This window comes from Tursiops truncatus, chromosome 19 (genome assembly GCF_011762595.2).
Source record: "Tursiops truncatus isolate mTurTru1 chromosome 19, mTurTru1.mat.Y, whole genome shotgun sequence".
NCBI lineage: Eukaryota > Metazoa > Chordata > Mammalia > Artiodactyla > Delphinidae > Tursiops > Tursiops truncatus.
The window spans coordinates 57,514,665-57,529,037 of NC_047052.1; the positions used below are offsets into that span (position 1 = coordinate 57,514,665).

Consider the following 14,373-nt stretch of genomic DNA (forward strand, 5'->3'; position numbering starts at 1 on the left):
CTGCCTTTGTTAGGGTCCAAGGAAGGATGGGGGTGTTCCACGGGTTCACCCTTTCTTCGCAAATTTACACCAGAAGGGTTGGGCATTAGGGTGTAGGAAGGACAGTTCCTCACACTCTTGCACACACAGTACCTGAAAAATTTCCTGGCTGTGTGGAGCTCTGGTAGTAAAAAAAAAAATGCCACAGATGTGCACCATCAAGACACTTCAACTTGCCCACCCTAATCTCTTCAAATTGGTGGGGTGGTCAGCATGTTAAATAGTTTGAGAGACCCAACAAACCACGTATAGAATGTTGCAAACATGTTGCAAACTCTAGTGGAATGATTGGGGAACTTCAGAGATGTAATAGCTACCTACCTAGAGGTTAAGAGATTTATGAAACACAAAAGCTTTAAAGTGGGATGTCTGAGCACTGATATTGGAGTTATGAAAGGTTTATATCTTAGAAATGGACTCTGAAGAGGTTTATGTGTTACATAATTCAGTAATATAGTGTGGCGAGATGCAACAAGTTACCCCTAACATGAACAAAAACAAAGAGGCTTCATCGCCTGTGCCTTTCCATTGTGTATATACATAAGGCTTTATTTGTAACAGCCGAAAATTGGAAACAAGCCAAAATGGCCATTAACAGAAAAGTGGGTAAACAAATTGTGGTTCATCTAGACAGGATATAGTACTCAGCTATAAAAAGAATGAAGTATTTACATAAGCAAACATTTATGAATCAGAAAATAATTATGCAGCATGGAGGGAAAACACAATTTTTAAAAAGTAAATTCTATGAAACAAACGAATTTACTGTGAAAAAGTAAATCAGTAGTTGTGAGGGCAGAAAGAGATTTTAAAAGGGTATTCTCTGGTAGCCGAGGGGTTAGGATTCTGGGCTTTCACTGCCACGACCCAGGCTTGATCCCACAAGCTGTGTGGTGTGGCCAAAAATACAAGGGAAGTAACTATGAATTACAGATATGATAACCATCAGCATTTTTAATGGTTTCATGGTTTTTACACTATGTCAAAACTAACCACACTGTACAATTTAAATCAATTATATGTCAATAAACCTTTGTAAGAATTTGTTTAAATAGAAATCTAATTCCCCATTTTTTTTCATAACCAGATGTTTAGAAAGCTTGGGAGGCAGCCCTCCAACAGGGCAGAAAGTATTCATAAAGATCATTTCTGAGTTGGCAGGAACAGCTGCTAGGTCACAAAAACTGTATCTCTGGGCTTCAAGATCTCCCTTCTGTCTATTTTCATTTTCTTCTCCATGCAGCAGTATCCTTAGAGTGAGCAGCCTGGAGGCTAAACAAATATACAAAGCTTTATATGCTCTGACAATGACCGCAGCTACAGGAAGAACACAGCTATGGCATGTACACCTCATCCAACACAATGTAGCCACAGTCACTGAATATTTGTGGAGGCATGTTTAGAAAAGGCACACCTCTCTCATCGCCACAGCCTCCTCCAGTGCATATGAATCACATCCACTGTGTGTGAATTTAGGTTCCAGCCTCACCCCTGTCTTACAACCAACACCAGAAAACCCAACTCTAGACATGAAGGCACGTGATTCCTTTGCAGTACCCGGGGAACAGCTTCCCCACAGTAGTGCTCAGCATTATGTGATATCCTTGGGAAAAGGGAACTGATTTATACTTCTCACAGAGGCACTAGAGGTGCTTCCTCCCTTGAAAATTACTCCTCCTTACTGTTCTGTAGAGAATGGGACAGAGACATCTGCCTTCCCTGATCATTGCAAGGGACATACATACTATTGGAACCTGGAAACTACTAAGTGGTAGAGGTGAGGCTTCTGCCACAGAAACTGGAAGGAACATAATTCAGGCAACAGAGCCAGCAGTAGAATATGCAAAGAGGATCCTAATAGCTTCCCACAAACCTAGAACTCCTGGGGAACCTTCCCACTCTGGATGCTCAGCTGTATAAGGTTCAATGTCAAGCAGATGGTTCCCTCACAAAAACACTCTAGTTCTAGTACACTGAAAACCCATGTTCCCTGTAGGTCTCAGAGACCTTTAGATGAAGGTTTTCCCAACTTTGCTGCACAAATAAATTTTATCCAGGCTGTGAACTTGTTTAATTACAGACCATTGGCTGTAACTGATTTTCTCCCAGTCACTGCATTCATGAGGTTATCTGGTGTGAAGTTTTCTGTGTTGAATGATGTGGGAGCTTTGACTAAAGGACTTCCCACATTCCCCACACTCATAAGGCTTTTCTCCTGTGTGTACTCTCCGGTGCTGAATGAGGTTGGACTTTTGGCTAAAGGATTTCTCACACTCGTCACACTTATATGGTCTGGCTCCAGTGTGAATTCTCTGGTGTTGATTAAGAGTGGAGCTGTGGCTAAAGGATTTCCCACATTCCCCACACTCATAAGGCCTTTCTCCAGTGTGAATTCGCAGGTGCTGCACAAGTTTGCATTTGTAGCTGAAGGATTTTCCACATTCACTGCATTTATAAGGCCTCGCTCCACTGTGAATCTTCTGGTGCTGAATGAGGTTGGAGCTTTGGCTAAAGGAATTCCCACACTCACCACACTTATAAGGCCTTGCTCCAGTGTGAACTCTCTGGTGTTTAATGAGAGTGGAGCTGTAGCTAAAGGACTTCCCACATTCACCACACTCATAAGGCCTCACTTTAGTGTGAATTTGTAGGTGCTGCACAAGTCTTAATTTGTAGCTGAAAGCTTTCCCACATTCATTGCACTTATAAGGCCTTGCTGCAGTGTGACTTCTGTGGTGTTGAATGAGTCTGTAGCTTTGGCTAAAGGATTTCCCACATTCACTGCACTCATAAGACCTTGCTCCTGTGTCAGGTCTCTGGCAATTAATAAGGATGGAGCTTTGGTTAAAGGGTTTCTCACAGTCATAGTAACTTTCTCTAGTGTGAAGTTGCTCATCCTGAAAAAGTGTGTATTCATAGCTGAACAATTTCTCATACTCACTATACTTGTAATGACTTTTTCCACTATGAAAGGACTCCCCACACCTGAAGCTGCTGTGTGGCTTTGCCCCTTTGAGAGTGGCCTGATGCTGAAGAAGATTCAACATAGCCAGGAAGTCCCTCCCGACTTCTTCGCAGGTGAAGGTCTTCCCTGAAACATGGAACCTGTAGCTCGTCACAAATGAGGCCCTATCTATGTCCCTTTTGAATGGCTTCTCATCATTGTGCTTCTGGTGCTGGTGACTGTTTGGACTGAACCAAAATTGTTTTCCACATGCCTCACAGGTGTATGATTTCTGCCCAGGATGCAATCCTTGGTACTCAGGCAGATACAAAATGTCTCTCCCGGCCATGACACACTTCTCACAGGGATGAGTCTTCTGAATGGATGGATCTGGAGTTGGAGTCTTGCCCAGTGACATTTGTTCTACAGAAACACTCTGCACAGAAAATGCTTCCTCATCCTCCATTCCATACCAACAACCTGAAAGCACAGAAATGCTGGTGAAATGCGTGTTGTCTTTGGTGGTGGTGGGGCAGCCCCAACACAAATGTGTCAGACACACCAAAGAATGAGGCCATTGGATTGTTTTCAGTATGAGGTTGATGAAAGAGCTGCTTTACAGTACTGGGACTCTGAAAGCCCTAAGAAGTAGGGAGCCCTTGCAAGATGGAGGCTGTCAGGGTGGCATGCAGCACAGGAAGAAATATCTCCAATTCACTTCTCTGCCAACACCCTTCAGGAGGGCCTTGGCTGCTGCTATTTGAGTGCTGTGTTCAAGTATCCAGGCGCAGGAAGATATGGTTGCAACTGACTACGTGGTATTCAGTCTATTTAATGATATGTGCATGCCTTGCAATACATTATGTGGGACCTAATCTTGGGGAACATTGTAGGGGAAACAGTAGAGAAAAGGTGACACATGAAAGTAGAAAGGTGGGGACAGCCAGGGACCCAGAGAAGAATCAGAAGTTATAGAAGTGTCCACAGTAAGGCAGGAAAGGTAGAAATGAGGTGTGGTCACTGGCATCACCATCAACACACTGGTGGACACAGGACAGGTTCCATATGATCTGAATACAGTCTTGATGTCATGCCCTCCATCAGCTGCCATTCACCAAAGAGAGACCTGCTCTGAGCCCATCTCGCCATGGCTGGAGTCATGTCCATCCCAGCACTCTTCTTTCTGAACCCCAGTTGAACAACTGCCTGGGACCTGAGTCCTAAGGCAATGACAGGACAGGTGATGGACTAGCATTGGCCCAGAGCAATTCTGCATATTATAAGAATAGCCCATGGGAATTCCCTCGCAGTCCAGGGGTTAGGATTCTGCACTTTCACTGCCAAGGGTCCAGGTTCAATCCCTGGTTGGGGAACTAAGATCCCACAAGCCATGCGGCATGGCCAAAAAATAAAAGCCCATCGTCCCCAAATGTAGTCAACATATTATCAAATGGCAACTGCTGGCACAGACAGGAAGAATGTCAACAGAAAGGAGACAGAAAAACCTGGGCAGGAGCCATGGATCTGGACAGTTACCCAGCCAGGGAGAGGGCAAGTAAGGTGTGATCCATCAGGCTCACTGGGGCAGCACACCAGTGGCTGCAGGTTCAAGAAGAGGGCAGTCGCTCAGCCCAGCCCTGTCGACCACAGCACCCAGCCAGGGAACTGGGAAAGGAGACAGAACCTACTGTTCAATTGTGAGAAGATCAGAGTCTAGCTCAAGGTACTGGGATGGGTGTGAGGGCCTTACCCAGTGAGGTCACAAGTGCAAAGTTCTCCAGCATGACATCGTGGTACAGGCATCTCTGAGCCTCATCAAGGAGCCCCCACTCCTCCCAGGAGAAGTACACTACCACGTCTTCAAAGGTCACACTACCCTGCCATGATGGGGAGAGATGAAATCACAAAAAGCCTCTCTCCCAAGGACCCACAACCCATCATTAACACATCTACCCCATGCTTACCCTCCTCCCAAGCTCTGCAACTCGGAGGCGATACCAGGTCCTGGTGCCACTAATGTCACTCTCTCCTCATGGTCCTGCCTGCAGGGCCCCACCAGCCCCCAGCCAGGCCATATCTCTGGGATACCCCAGAGCATACCTCCCAGGTACAACTAAATGTAGACTCACCCTGCACTCTTAAGTCCCTAATACCAAAGATGTAGAATCATCAGCTCATGCTCCCTCTCTGTGTGCACATCTTTCTTAGCATCTCTTGCATCTGTGCACGCCATAAATGCATCCCCACAGCCACAGGGATTCCATTTGTCTCCCTGTTACTCATCATACAGCATTGAGAGTGCCCTGCTACTACAGACCGCTGCAGGACCCCACCTCCTGCTAAGGCTACCACAACAAAGTACCACATAGTGGCTAGCTTAAACAACAAAAATTCATTTTCTGACAGTTCAAGTGTTGGCAGGGTTGGTTGCGTTTACAGCCTCAATCCTTGGCTTATTGATGGCTGTCATTTCCCTGTGACTTCACTTGGTCTTTCTTCTGTGTCTGAGCCCAAATTTCCTGTTATTACAAGGACACTGGACATGTTGGATGAGGGTTCATATTAATAAAAATCCCTATCTCCAAACACAGTCACATGCTGGGTTACTGGGGATTAAAACTTCAACATAAGACTTTAGGCGGTCATAATTCCGCCCGTAACATGAGGCCGAGTAACTCACAGGTGTCCTATTCATCCCTAAGCTCATCAACCAGCCTTGGAGGATCCACAAAAGGTCACCACAAAATTCTGGTGAGTCAAGAATGGTGAATAAGCAGCAGCCCAATCCTCAGGGTCATCCTGCCTCAGTTACTCCTAGGCCTCTGCATTCACCTCATGTCCACTCTTCCCTTGGAAACTGTGGCTGCTAGATTATCCTCTCCTCCCTCAATGGCTACCTCTCTTAAAACCTTTTACCTATGTCTGAGAGACCACTTCCTCCAACCTGGTGCCCAAGAAAGACACCCAGAATTGACATCTACTCTCTTCTTCCTGATTTGTTAATAATATTACCACCAGGACAAGAATTCCCCTTCCTAAACGTGACAGAAAGCCCCACCCAATCCACCAAGCAGTCACCACCCATGTGTGTCTAATGCTGAACTCTGTCTCAAATTTCTAGACCTTTCTTTTCTGCAGCTAGATGGAACAGGTTAAGGCATGTGTAAGTTCACCTCCATTTATGACCCAAACTCCCCCACTGCTCCTACCACCTCCAAAATCAACACCCACTTCTCAGGGAGACATTCCAGGCCTGAGTCCTGCCTCCCTAACTCTGTTCTTATCAGAAGGAGACTTACATTTCCCTGAATATTCCCAGCTTGGCCTCACCTTCAAGCATCTGGCACATACTGGTGCCTATGCCCTTGACGACTTTACTAATTTCTGGAATTGGGAACACCTCCATATAACCTCCAGCCTCTGTTGACGTTTCTCCAGGGTCCCAGACTAAGAGCTGGGAGAATGGCAGGTGAAGGGTCCCATGATACCACAACCCCAGATACCACATGCATAGGGTCATGATCAGTGAGACCCTGGGACACCCTCACCTCTTACTTGTGTAGATTCTAAAAGCACTTCAACTGTTATGGGAACCACTGGGCAGAGGTCAGTGGAGGCAGGCAACCATGCTGGAGCTCAGTGGGCTCTGGTCTCCATTATAGCTCTGCTCACCACTGGAGCAAAGAGACCTCAGGCTGTCTAAACTCTAGGGTTCAGTCCTCAGTGCTGACTCTTAGCGGCTATGTGACTTGCACAAGGACTCAGTCTCCCTGTGCTTCACTGTCATCAAACCTCTCCAGTCTGTTCTTCCTTTAAAAATCCTCTTGGAAAACTTCGTCTTCTTTGTTGAAATTCCCCATGGTTCCCAGGGCCTTCAGAATGAAGAAACAACCCCCTGAGCCTGCCAATCCAGGGGCCACTCCATCTCAATGCTCTGTTCCCTAAAGAAATAGGTTTCCCGAATCCTCCGACCTCCAAACCTATACACCTGCTGATTCCTCCACCTGTGACCCTCTCCCATGCACCATCACACTGTCTGTCAGAAACAGGGCCCCAGGTCCCCACCCATGGCTGCCTCACCATCCTGGACACTGGGGCCTGGGCTGCGGGCACAGGAGCAAGCGCCCCACACTCGGGGCTTTAGTGTCTGGTGGAGTGAGGGTGGTGAGGGCCTGGAGGACGAGCGTTTACCTGAGGCGTGTCCCTCAGCACAGCCGCCGCCATCGGAGTCTGTGGGTGGAGCAACCCAGTGCTTCAGATCCGACTCTGTACAGCAAAGACAATTCCTCTTCGTCGTGTCTCCTCTTTAATTTGGTCACCTCGGACCAGACGCAGAGCTGTGGAACCTCTGAGTAGGAAACAGACTGCCACTAGGAGAATGCCGGAAATCCCGCCTTGATACGATGGCACACATGGAAATGCCCCAGTCCTGGACCTTCATTGGCTCCACGCTGACGTGAATTTGATGGCTCAGGGTCCTCTGGTCAATGTAGTTCTCACAGCAGTGAATAAAACACTGAATTAAAGAGTAAATAAAACACTGAATTAAAGCATTCAATAAAACTCCTCTGTATATTTTATCTACTTAATGAGTTTAAATAGATGAAGATATAAAATCTTTAAGGATATTTTGAGGTATTTACTTTTTTGGCCATGGCTTGCAGCTTGTGGGATCTTAGTTTCCCAACCAGGGCTGGAACCCCCGCCCTTGGCATTGAAAGCACAGTGTCCTAACCATTGGACCACCAGGGAACTCCCTTGAGGTATTCACTCTTGAATTGAGCTGCCAAAGATCACACCCACTTTCTGTGAGAATGATTTAGTGACAGTGACTTGCTAATCTACATGTATATAAATCATTTGGTATGAAAGATGCTAAGAAGTTCTAACTAAAAATACCATGTAAATTGACAAGGGACAAGCACTCCCTACAAGTGCATGTGCATGCACAAACAATTGTGTGACTTCATAAGCACTAAAAACATTTCCAAAATATGTGAATTCTTGAAAAAATACAATAACTGCACCAAGGAAAACTTTTGGGATCTTGATTTAGAAAACATTACAAAGCTCATAATTTTCTTGGGGAAACAACAGGTTTTATATTCCACGTAATAGAGCCCTATTCAAAGGACCATCTAGGTAAGTCACTAAGTGCTTACACAGAGCCTCTGAAGACTGAATACATTAGATAAACCCCACAGAGAAAACATTCAGATCCTCAGTTGATGAGATGATAAGACTCTCCCTGCAAAGAAGCAACTCTTACTATGAGAAAGAGTGTTTCTGCTGAATTTATCAGATACAAAGGCAGGGAACCAAAATATGCCACATTGGCATAGGGATTATCTTGAGCTGGAGGCAGATAAGAATCAACACATGCAGAAAGACATCTTCCAAGAACATCCTTTGGAGGAATGAGGAGTCAGACCTGAGCTCCCCAAGACCTGACTCTACTCAACAGCCTACAAACTCTAGTGCTGGATACCTCAGGCCAAACAACCAGCAAGACAGGAACACAGCCCCACTCATCAAAAAAAAAAAAAAGAAAGAAATGACAAAAAAATATATGTCACAGACGAACGAGCAAGGTAAAAACCTACAAGACCAAATAAATGAAGATGAAATAGGCAACTTACGTGAAAAAGAATTCAGAATAATGATAGTAAAGATGATCCAAAATCACGAATTGAGAAAATAGAAGAAATGTTTAACAAGGACCTAGAAGAACTAAAGAGCAAACGGGATTCCCTGGTGGCACAGCTGTTGAGAATGTGCCTGCCAATGCAGGTGACAGGGATTCGATCCCTGGTCCAGGAAGATCCCACATGCCGCGGAGCAACTAAGCCCACAGGCCACAACTACTGAAGTCTGTGCGCCTAGAACCCAAGCACCACAACAAAGAGTAGCCCCTGTTTGCTGCAACTAGAGAAAAGCCTGAACACAACAACAAAGACCCAATGTAGCCAAAAAAATAAATTAAGTAATTTTTTTAAAATAAAGAAACTGTCTTGCAACGCAGGGGATGCTGGTTCGATCCCTGGTTGGGGAACTAGGATCCCACATGCTGTGGGGTAACTAAACCCGCACGCTGCAACTACTGAGCCACACACTCAAGCCAGCGTGTCACAACTAGAGAGAAGGATGTGTGCCAAAAATAAATAAATAATTTTTAAAAAGAAATGAAAAGGAGAAATTACAATTGACACCGCAAAAATACAAAGGATCATAAGAGACTACTACAAGCAACTCTATGCCAATAAAATGGACAACCTGGAAGAAATGGACAAATTCTTGGAAACATACAGCTTTCCAAGACTGAACCACGAAGAATTAGAAAATATAAACAGACTAATCACAAGTAATGAAATTGAAACTGTAATTAAAAATCTTCCAACAAACAAAAGTCCAGGACCAGGTGGCTGCACAGGTGAATTCCAACAAACATTTAGAGAAGAGTTAACACCTATCCTTTTCAAACTCTTCCCCAAGCTCATTCTACGAGGCCACCATCACCCTGATACCAAAACCAGACAAAGGTATCACAAAAAAAGAAAATTACAGACCAATATCACTGATGAACAGTGATGCAAAAATCGTCAACAAAATACTAGTAAACAGAACCCAACAACACATTAAAAGGATCATACACCATGATCAAGTGGGATTTATCCCAGAGATGCAAGGATTCTTCAATATACACAAATCAATGTGATACACCATATTAACAAATTAAAGAATAAAAACCATATGATCTTCTCAATAGATGCAAAAAAAGCTTTTGACAAAATTCAAAACTCATTTATGATAAAAACTCTCCAGAAAGTGGGCATAGAGGTAACCTACCTCAACATAATAACAATCATATATGACAAACCCACAGCAAACATCATTCTCAATGGTGAAAAACTGAAAGCATTTCCTCTAAGATCAGGAAAAAGACAAGGATGTCCACTCTTGCCACTATTATTCAACATAGTTTTGGAAGTTCTAGCCACAGAAATCAGAGAAGAAAAAGAAATAAAAGGAATACAAATTGGAAAAGCAGAAGTAAAACTGTCACTGTTTGCAGATGACATGATACTGTACATAGAAAATCCTAAAGATGCCACCAGAAAACTACTAGAGCTAATCAATGAATTTGGTAAAGTAGCAGGATGCAAAATTAATGCACAGAAATAGAAATTTTGGAAACACTCCCATTTACCATTGCAACGAAAAGAATAAAAGACCTAGGAATAAACCTACCTAAGGAGGTAAAAGACCTGTACTCAGAAAACTATAAGGCACTGATGAAAGAAATCAAAGATGACACAAACAGATGGGGAGATATACCATGTTCTTGGATTGGAAGAATCAATATTGTAAAAATGACTATACTAGCCAAAACAATCTACAGATTCAACACAACGCCTATCAAATTACCAATGGCATTTTTCACAGAATTAGAACAAAAAATTAATCAGACTCCCTGACCTCAGGCTACACTACAGGGCTACTACGGTAATCAAGACAGTATGGTACTGGCACAAAAACAGAAATATAGATCAATGGAACAGGATAGAAAGCTCAGAGATATACCTACACACCTATGGTCACCTAATCTATGACAAAGGAGGCCAGAATATACAATGGAGCAAAGATGGCTTCTTCAATAAGAGTTGCTGGGAAAACTGGACAGCTACATGTAAAATAATGAAATTAGAACACTCCCCAACACCATACACAAAAATAAACTCAAAATAGATTAAAGACCTAAATTTTTGACCCACCTCCTACAGTATTGAGAATAAAAACAAAAATAAATGGGACCTAATAAAACTTAAAACCTTTTGCACAGCAAAGGAAACCATAAACAAGACAAAAAGACAACCCTCAGAATGGGAGAAAATATTTTCAAATGAAGCAACTGACAAAGGATTAATCTTCCAAATATACAAACAACTCAAGCAGCTCAATATCAAAAAAAACCCAATCAAAAAATTGGTGGAAGACCTAAATAGACATTTCTCCAAAGAAGACATACAGATGACCAACAAATACATGAAAAGATGCTCAACATCACTAATTATTAGAGAAATGCAAGTCAAAACTACGATGAGGTATCACTTCATAGTGGTCAGAATGGCCATCATCAAAAAATCTACAAACAATAAATGCTAGAGAGGGTGTGGAGAAAAGAGAACCCTCCTACACTATATGGAGAAGAGTATGGAGGTCCCTTAAAATACTAAAACTACAGGCTTCCCTGGTGGCACAGTGGTTGAGAATCTGCCTGCCAATGCAGGGGACAGGGGTTCATGCCCCAGTCCAGGAAGATCCCACGTGCCGCGGAGCGGCTGGGCCCGTGAGCCATGGCCGCTGAGCCTGCACATCTGGAGCCTGTGCTCCACAGCAGAAGAGGCCACAACAGTGAGAGGTCCGCATACCACACACACAAAAAACAACAACTAAAACTACAACTACCATATGACCCAGCAATCCCACTACTGGGCATATACCCTGAGAAAACCATAATTCAAAAAGAGTCATGTACCCCAATGTTCATTGCAGCACTATTTACAATAGCCAGGACATGTAAACAATCTAAGTGTCCACTGACACTTTATCCATGAATGGATAAAGAAGATGTGGCGCACACACACACACACACACACACACACACACACACACACATAATGGAATATTACTCAGCCATAACAAGGAATGAAAGTGGGTCATTTGTACAGATGTGGATGGACCTAGAGTCTGTCATACAGAGTGAAATCAGAAAGAGAAAAACAAATATTGTATATCAATGCATGTATGTGCAATCTAAAAAAATGGTACAGATGAACATAATTCTAGGGCACAAATAGAGACGCAGACATAGACAATGGGTGTGTGAACACAGAAGGGGAAGGGGACGGTGGGATGAACTGGGAGAGATTAGGTTTGACATGAATACACTACCATGTGTAAAACAGATAGCTGTGGGAACCAGCGGTATAGCACAGGGTATAGCACAGGGAGCTCAGCTTGGTGCTCTGTGATGACCTATATGGGCGGGACCTAGGAGGGAGGGAGGGAGGGGATATATGTATACATAGAGCTGACTCACTTGTACAGCAGAAACACAACATTGTAAACTAATTATACTCCAATTAAAAAAAAAAGATAAAGGAGCAGATTCAGAGCCCTTCCCTTAATAATCAAAGAACTGGGGTTATTAAAAAAAAAAAAAATTCAAGTCAGCATGGGATTTCTACCATCAAACTCCCAAAACCTGAAAAAGCCATACGTTACTTTAGAGTAACATCTTTGAATAACTATTTACACAATAGTTTCGTTAGGGAACTGGTGACCAAAACCACCTGCCTTGGCCAGGCCTGCTTGCCTGAGCTGTCTCACAACAGGAGGTTTTGATAAGGAACAAGGTGCGGCAGCAGAAAGCTAACCCGAAAACTAACGGGGAGGGGCCAAAAGAGGGAGGAGTCGACCAACCTCCCAGAGCCCTTCTCACTGGATCCATCTTGGCTGAGAGATGTGTGAGCCACCAGGAAGGACCCTAAGTCAGACTATGGGCCAAGCGAGATGACTGGCCAGAGACAATCTGGAAGCTAACCCCGTCACCATAAAACCTGAGACTGTGAGCCACATGGCAGAGCAGTTCTTCCTGGGCTCCCTCACCCTGCCGCTCTCTGCCCGGGCGTCACTTCCCAATAAAGTCTCTTGCTTTGTCAGCACATGTGTCTCCTCGGACAATTCACTTCCTAGTGTAAGACAAGAGCCCACTCTTCGGCCTTGGAAGGGTTCCCCTTTCCTCGACAGTTTCTTTTGTGTCCTACAACTACTATGAGTTATTTCAATTATTATTCAATAGTGGATGCAAAATTCCCAACAGAATAACTGACATAGTTTATAAGACTATAAACATAAAAAGAAAAATTTATTAAATACACGATTGAATGTCCTGGAGGGAACTTAGAGCTCAGAGGCCGTATTTGGAAAAAAGGTGTTTGCCTTACCCACCACACAAACAGAACTTAGAGACAGGGTTTTCACTGCTAACCAGCACAAAGGGACAAAATGTTGAGAAACAAAGACGCAAGTGAAGAAACGTTTTCATCAGCCAAGTTTGGGTTTACAACTAGGGCCATCTAAAAGGACAAAATAGATGTGAATAAGTAAAAAAGCCAAACATGCTCACCAGGATCAGGATGGTGCATGTGGCTCTGGCTTCATAGGAAGGTCCAGAAGAAGGTCTATTGCTGAGAATGTATTGGACTTACTGCTTGTATCTGTAAAGAACAAAGACAATAGAGTCATTAGCCCAGACCGCAAGGCTCAAACACATTACATCAATATCACAGATACAGACGATATCTCCTCTCAATCTATCTGAAATATCCCAGGAAGATATGCATATGTTTCCCCCCGCCCCCATACTTCTGTTTCTGCTCCTCGCTACTCTCACAGGAATGTTAATATATACCAGGAGTTTCAGGATACAGTCGAGGAAATAGGAGAAGCCAATGTACTCAGTGGATGGAGCTAAGAATTTGATCCCCAAAGAGGTGCTGGGACAAAGGTTAATGGCCTAGAAACTACTCAGGAAGCAAGTCATGCTGGGGGAAAGCTCCATCCCCTTTCTGTGTAAACAGAAGACATGTTGACTTCCAGCATCATTCAATCCAAAACATGCCATTGGTAGATGATCCCTTTAGAGAAAGAACCAACTTGCTAGCAAAGACCAACTGACCCACAGAGGTCTCAACCCATGCCCCAATTTGAGTTACAAAGCTATAAAGAGTGAGGAATTTCCAAGGATCCCAACCCAGTCTGAATGAAGATAATATGCAAAGTAATGTTAGTAGAAACTACTCCATCAATTTAGAAAGTATGTTAGAGACTGATTTTATTTGAATCTACCAGAAAATTGATTTGCTCACATAGCAAATTGTTTTAATTTAACAACAAGAGCAAGTCTTTTGTAATAACAAAGCTATTTAGTATCGATTGTTTTATAATAAAAAAGATTAATCAACGTAGTATCTATCAATGGGAGACTGAATAAATCATGCTGCATCCTCATAATCAGGGAAGCCCCAGAGTTCTTTTAAATTGGACAATGCCCCTGGTCACACAGAAGCCAATGAGTTCAACACCAAATGCCTTAAAGTGGTCTACTTGCCCCCAAACACATGCCTCTAATTCAGCCTCTAGAACCTGTAAGCCTCATTACATACAGTACTCTATGGAAAGATTATCAATGCTATGGAAGAGAATTCTGATAAAGAAATCATCATGGAAGTTGGGAAGGTTTACACCATTGAAGATGCTATTGTTGCTATAGAAAGAGCTGTGAAAGCCATAAAGCTTGAAACAATAAATTCATACTGGAGAAAACT

The 14,373-nt window shown here is 43.5% G+C and overlaps 1 protein-coding gene across 1 annotated transcript in view; it reads right to left on the bottom strand.

Annotated features, from left to right (window-relative positions):
- Nucleotides 1-567: 567 nt before the first annotated feature.
- The window catches only part of LOC101333490 (zinc finger protein 418-like), a 29,219-nt gene continuing 15,413 nt past the window's right edge, over nucleotides 568-14,373 (bottom strand). The window contains exons 2-5 of the mRNA XM_019928881.2: nucleotides 13,173-13,263; nucleotides 7,175-7,499; nucleotides 4,734-4,860; nucleotides 568-3,463 (exon numbers count right to left, since the gene is read on the bottom strand). Of these exons, the coding sequence (XP_019784440.1) occupies nucleotides 2,166-3,463; nucleotides 4,734-4,860; nucleotides 7,175-7,207 (1,458 nt within the window). The 5' untranslated portion in view covers nucleotides 7,208-7,499; nucleotides 13,173-13,263 and the 3' untranslated portion in view covers nucleotides 568-2,165. The remainder of the gene's footprint in view (nucleotides 3,464-4,733; nucleotides 4,861-7,174; nucleotides 7,500-13,172; nucleotides 13,264-14,373) is intronic.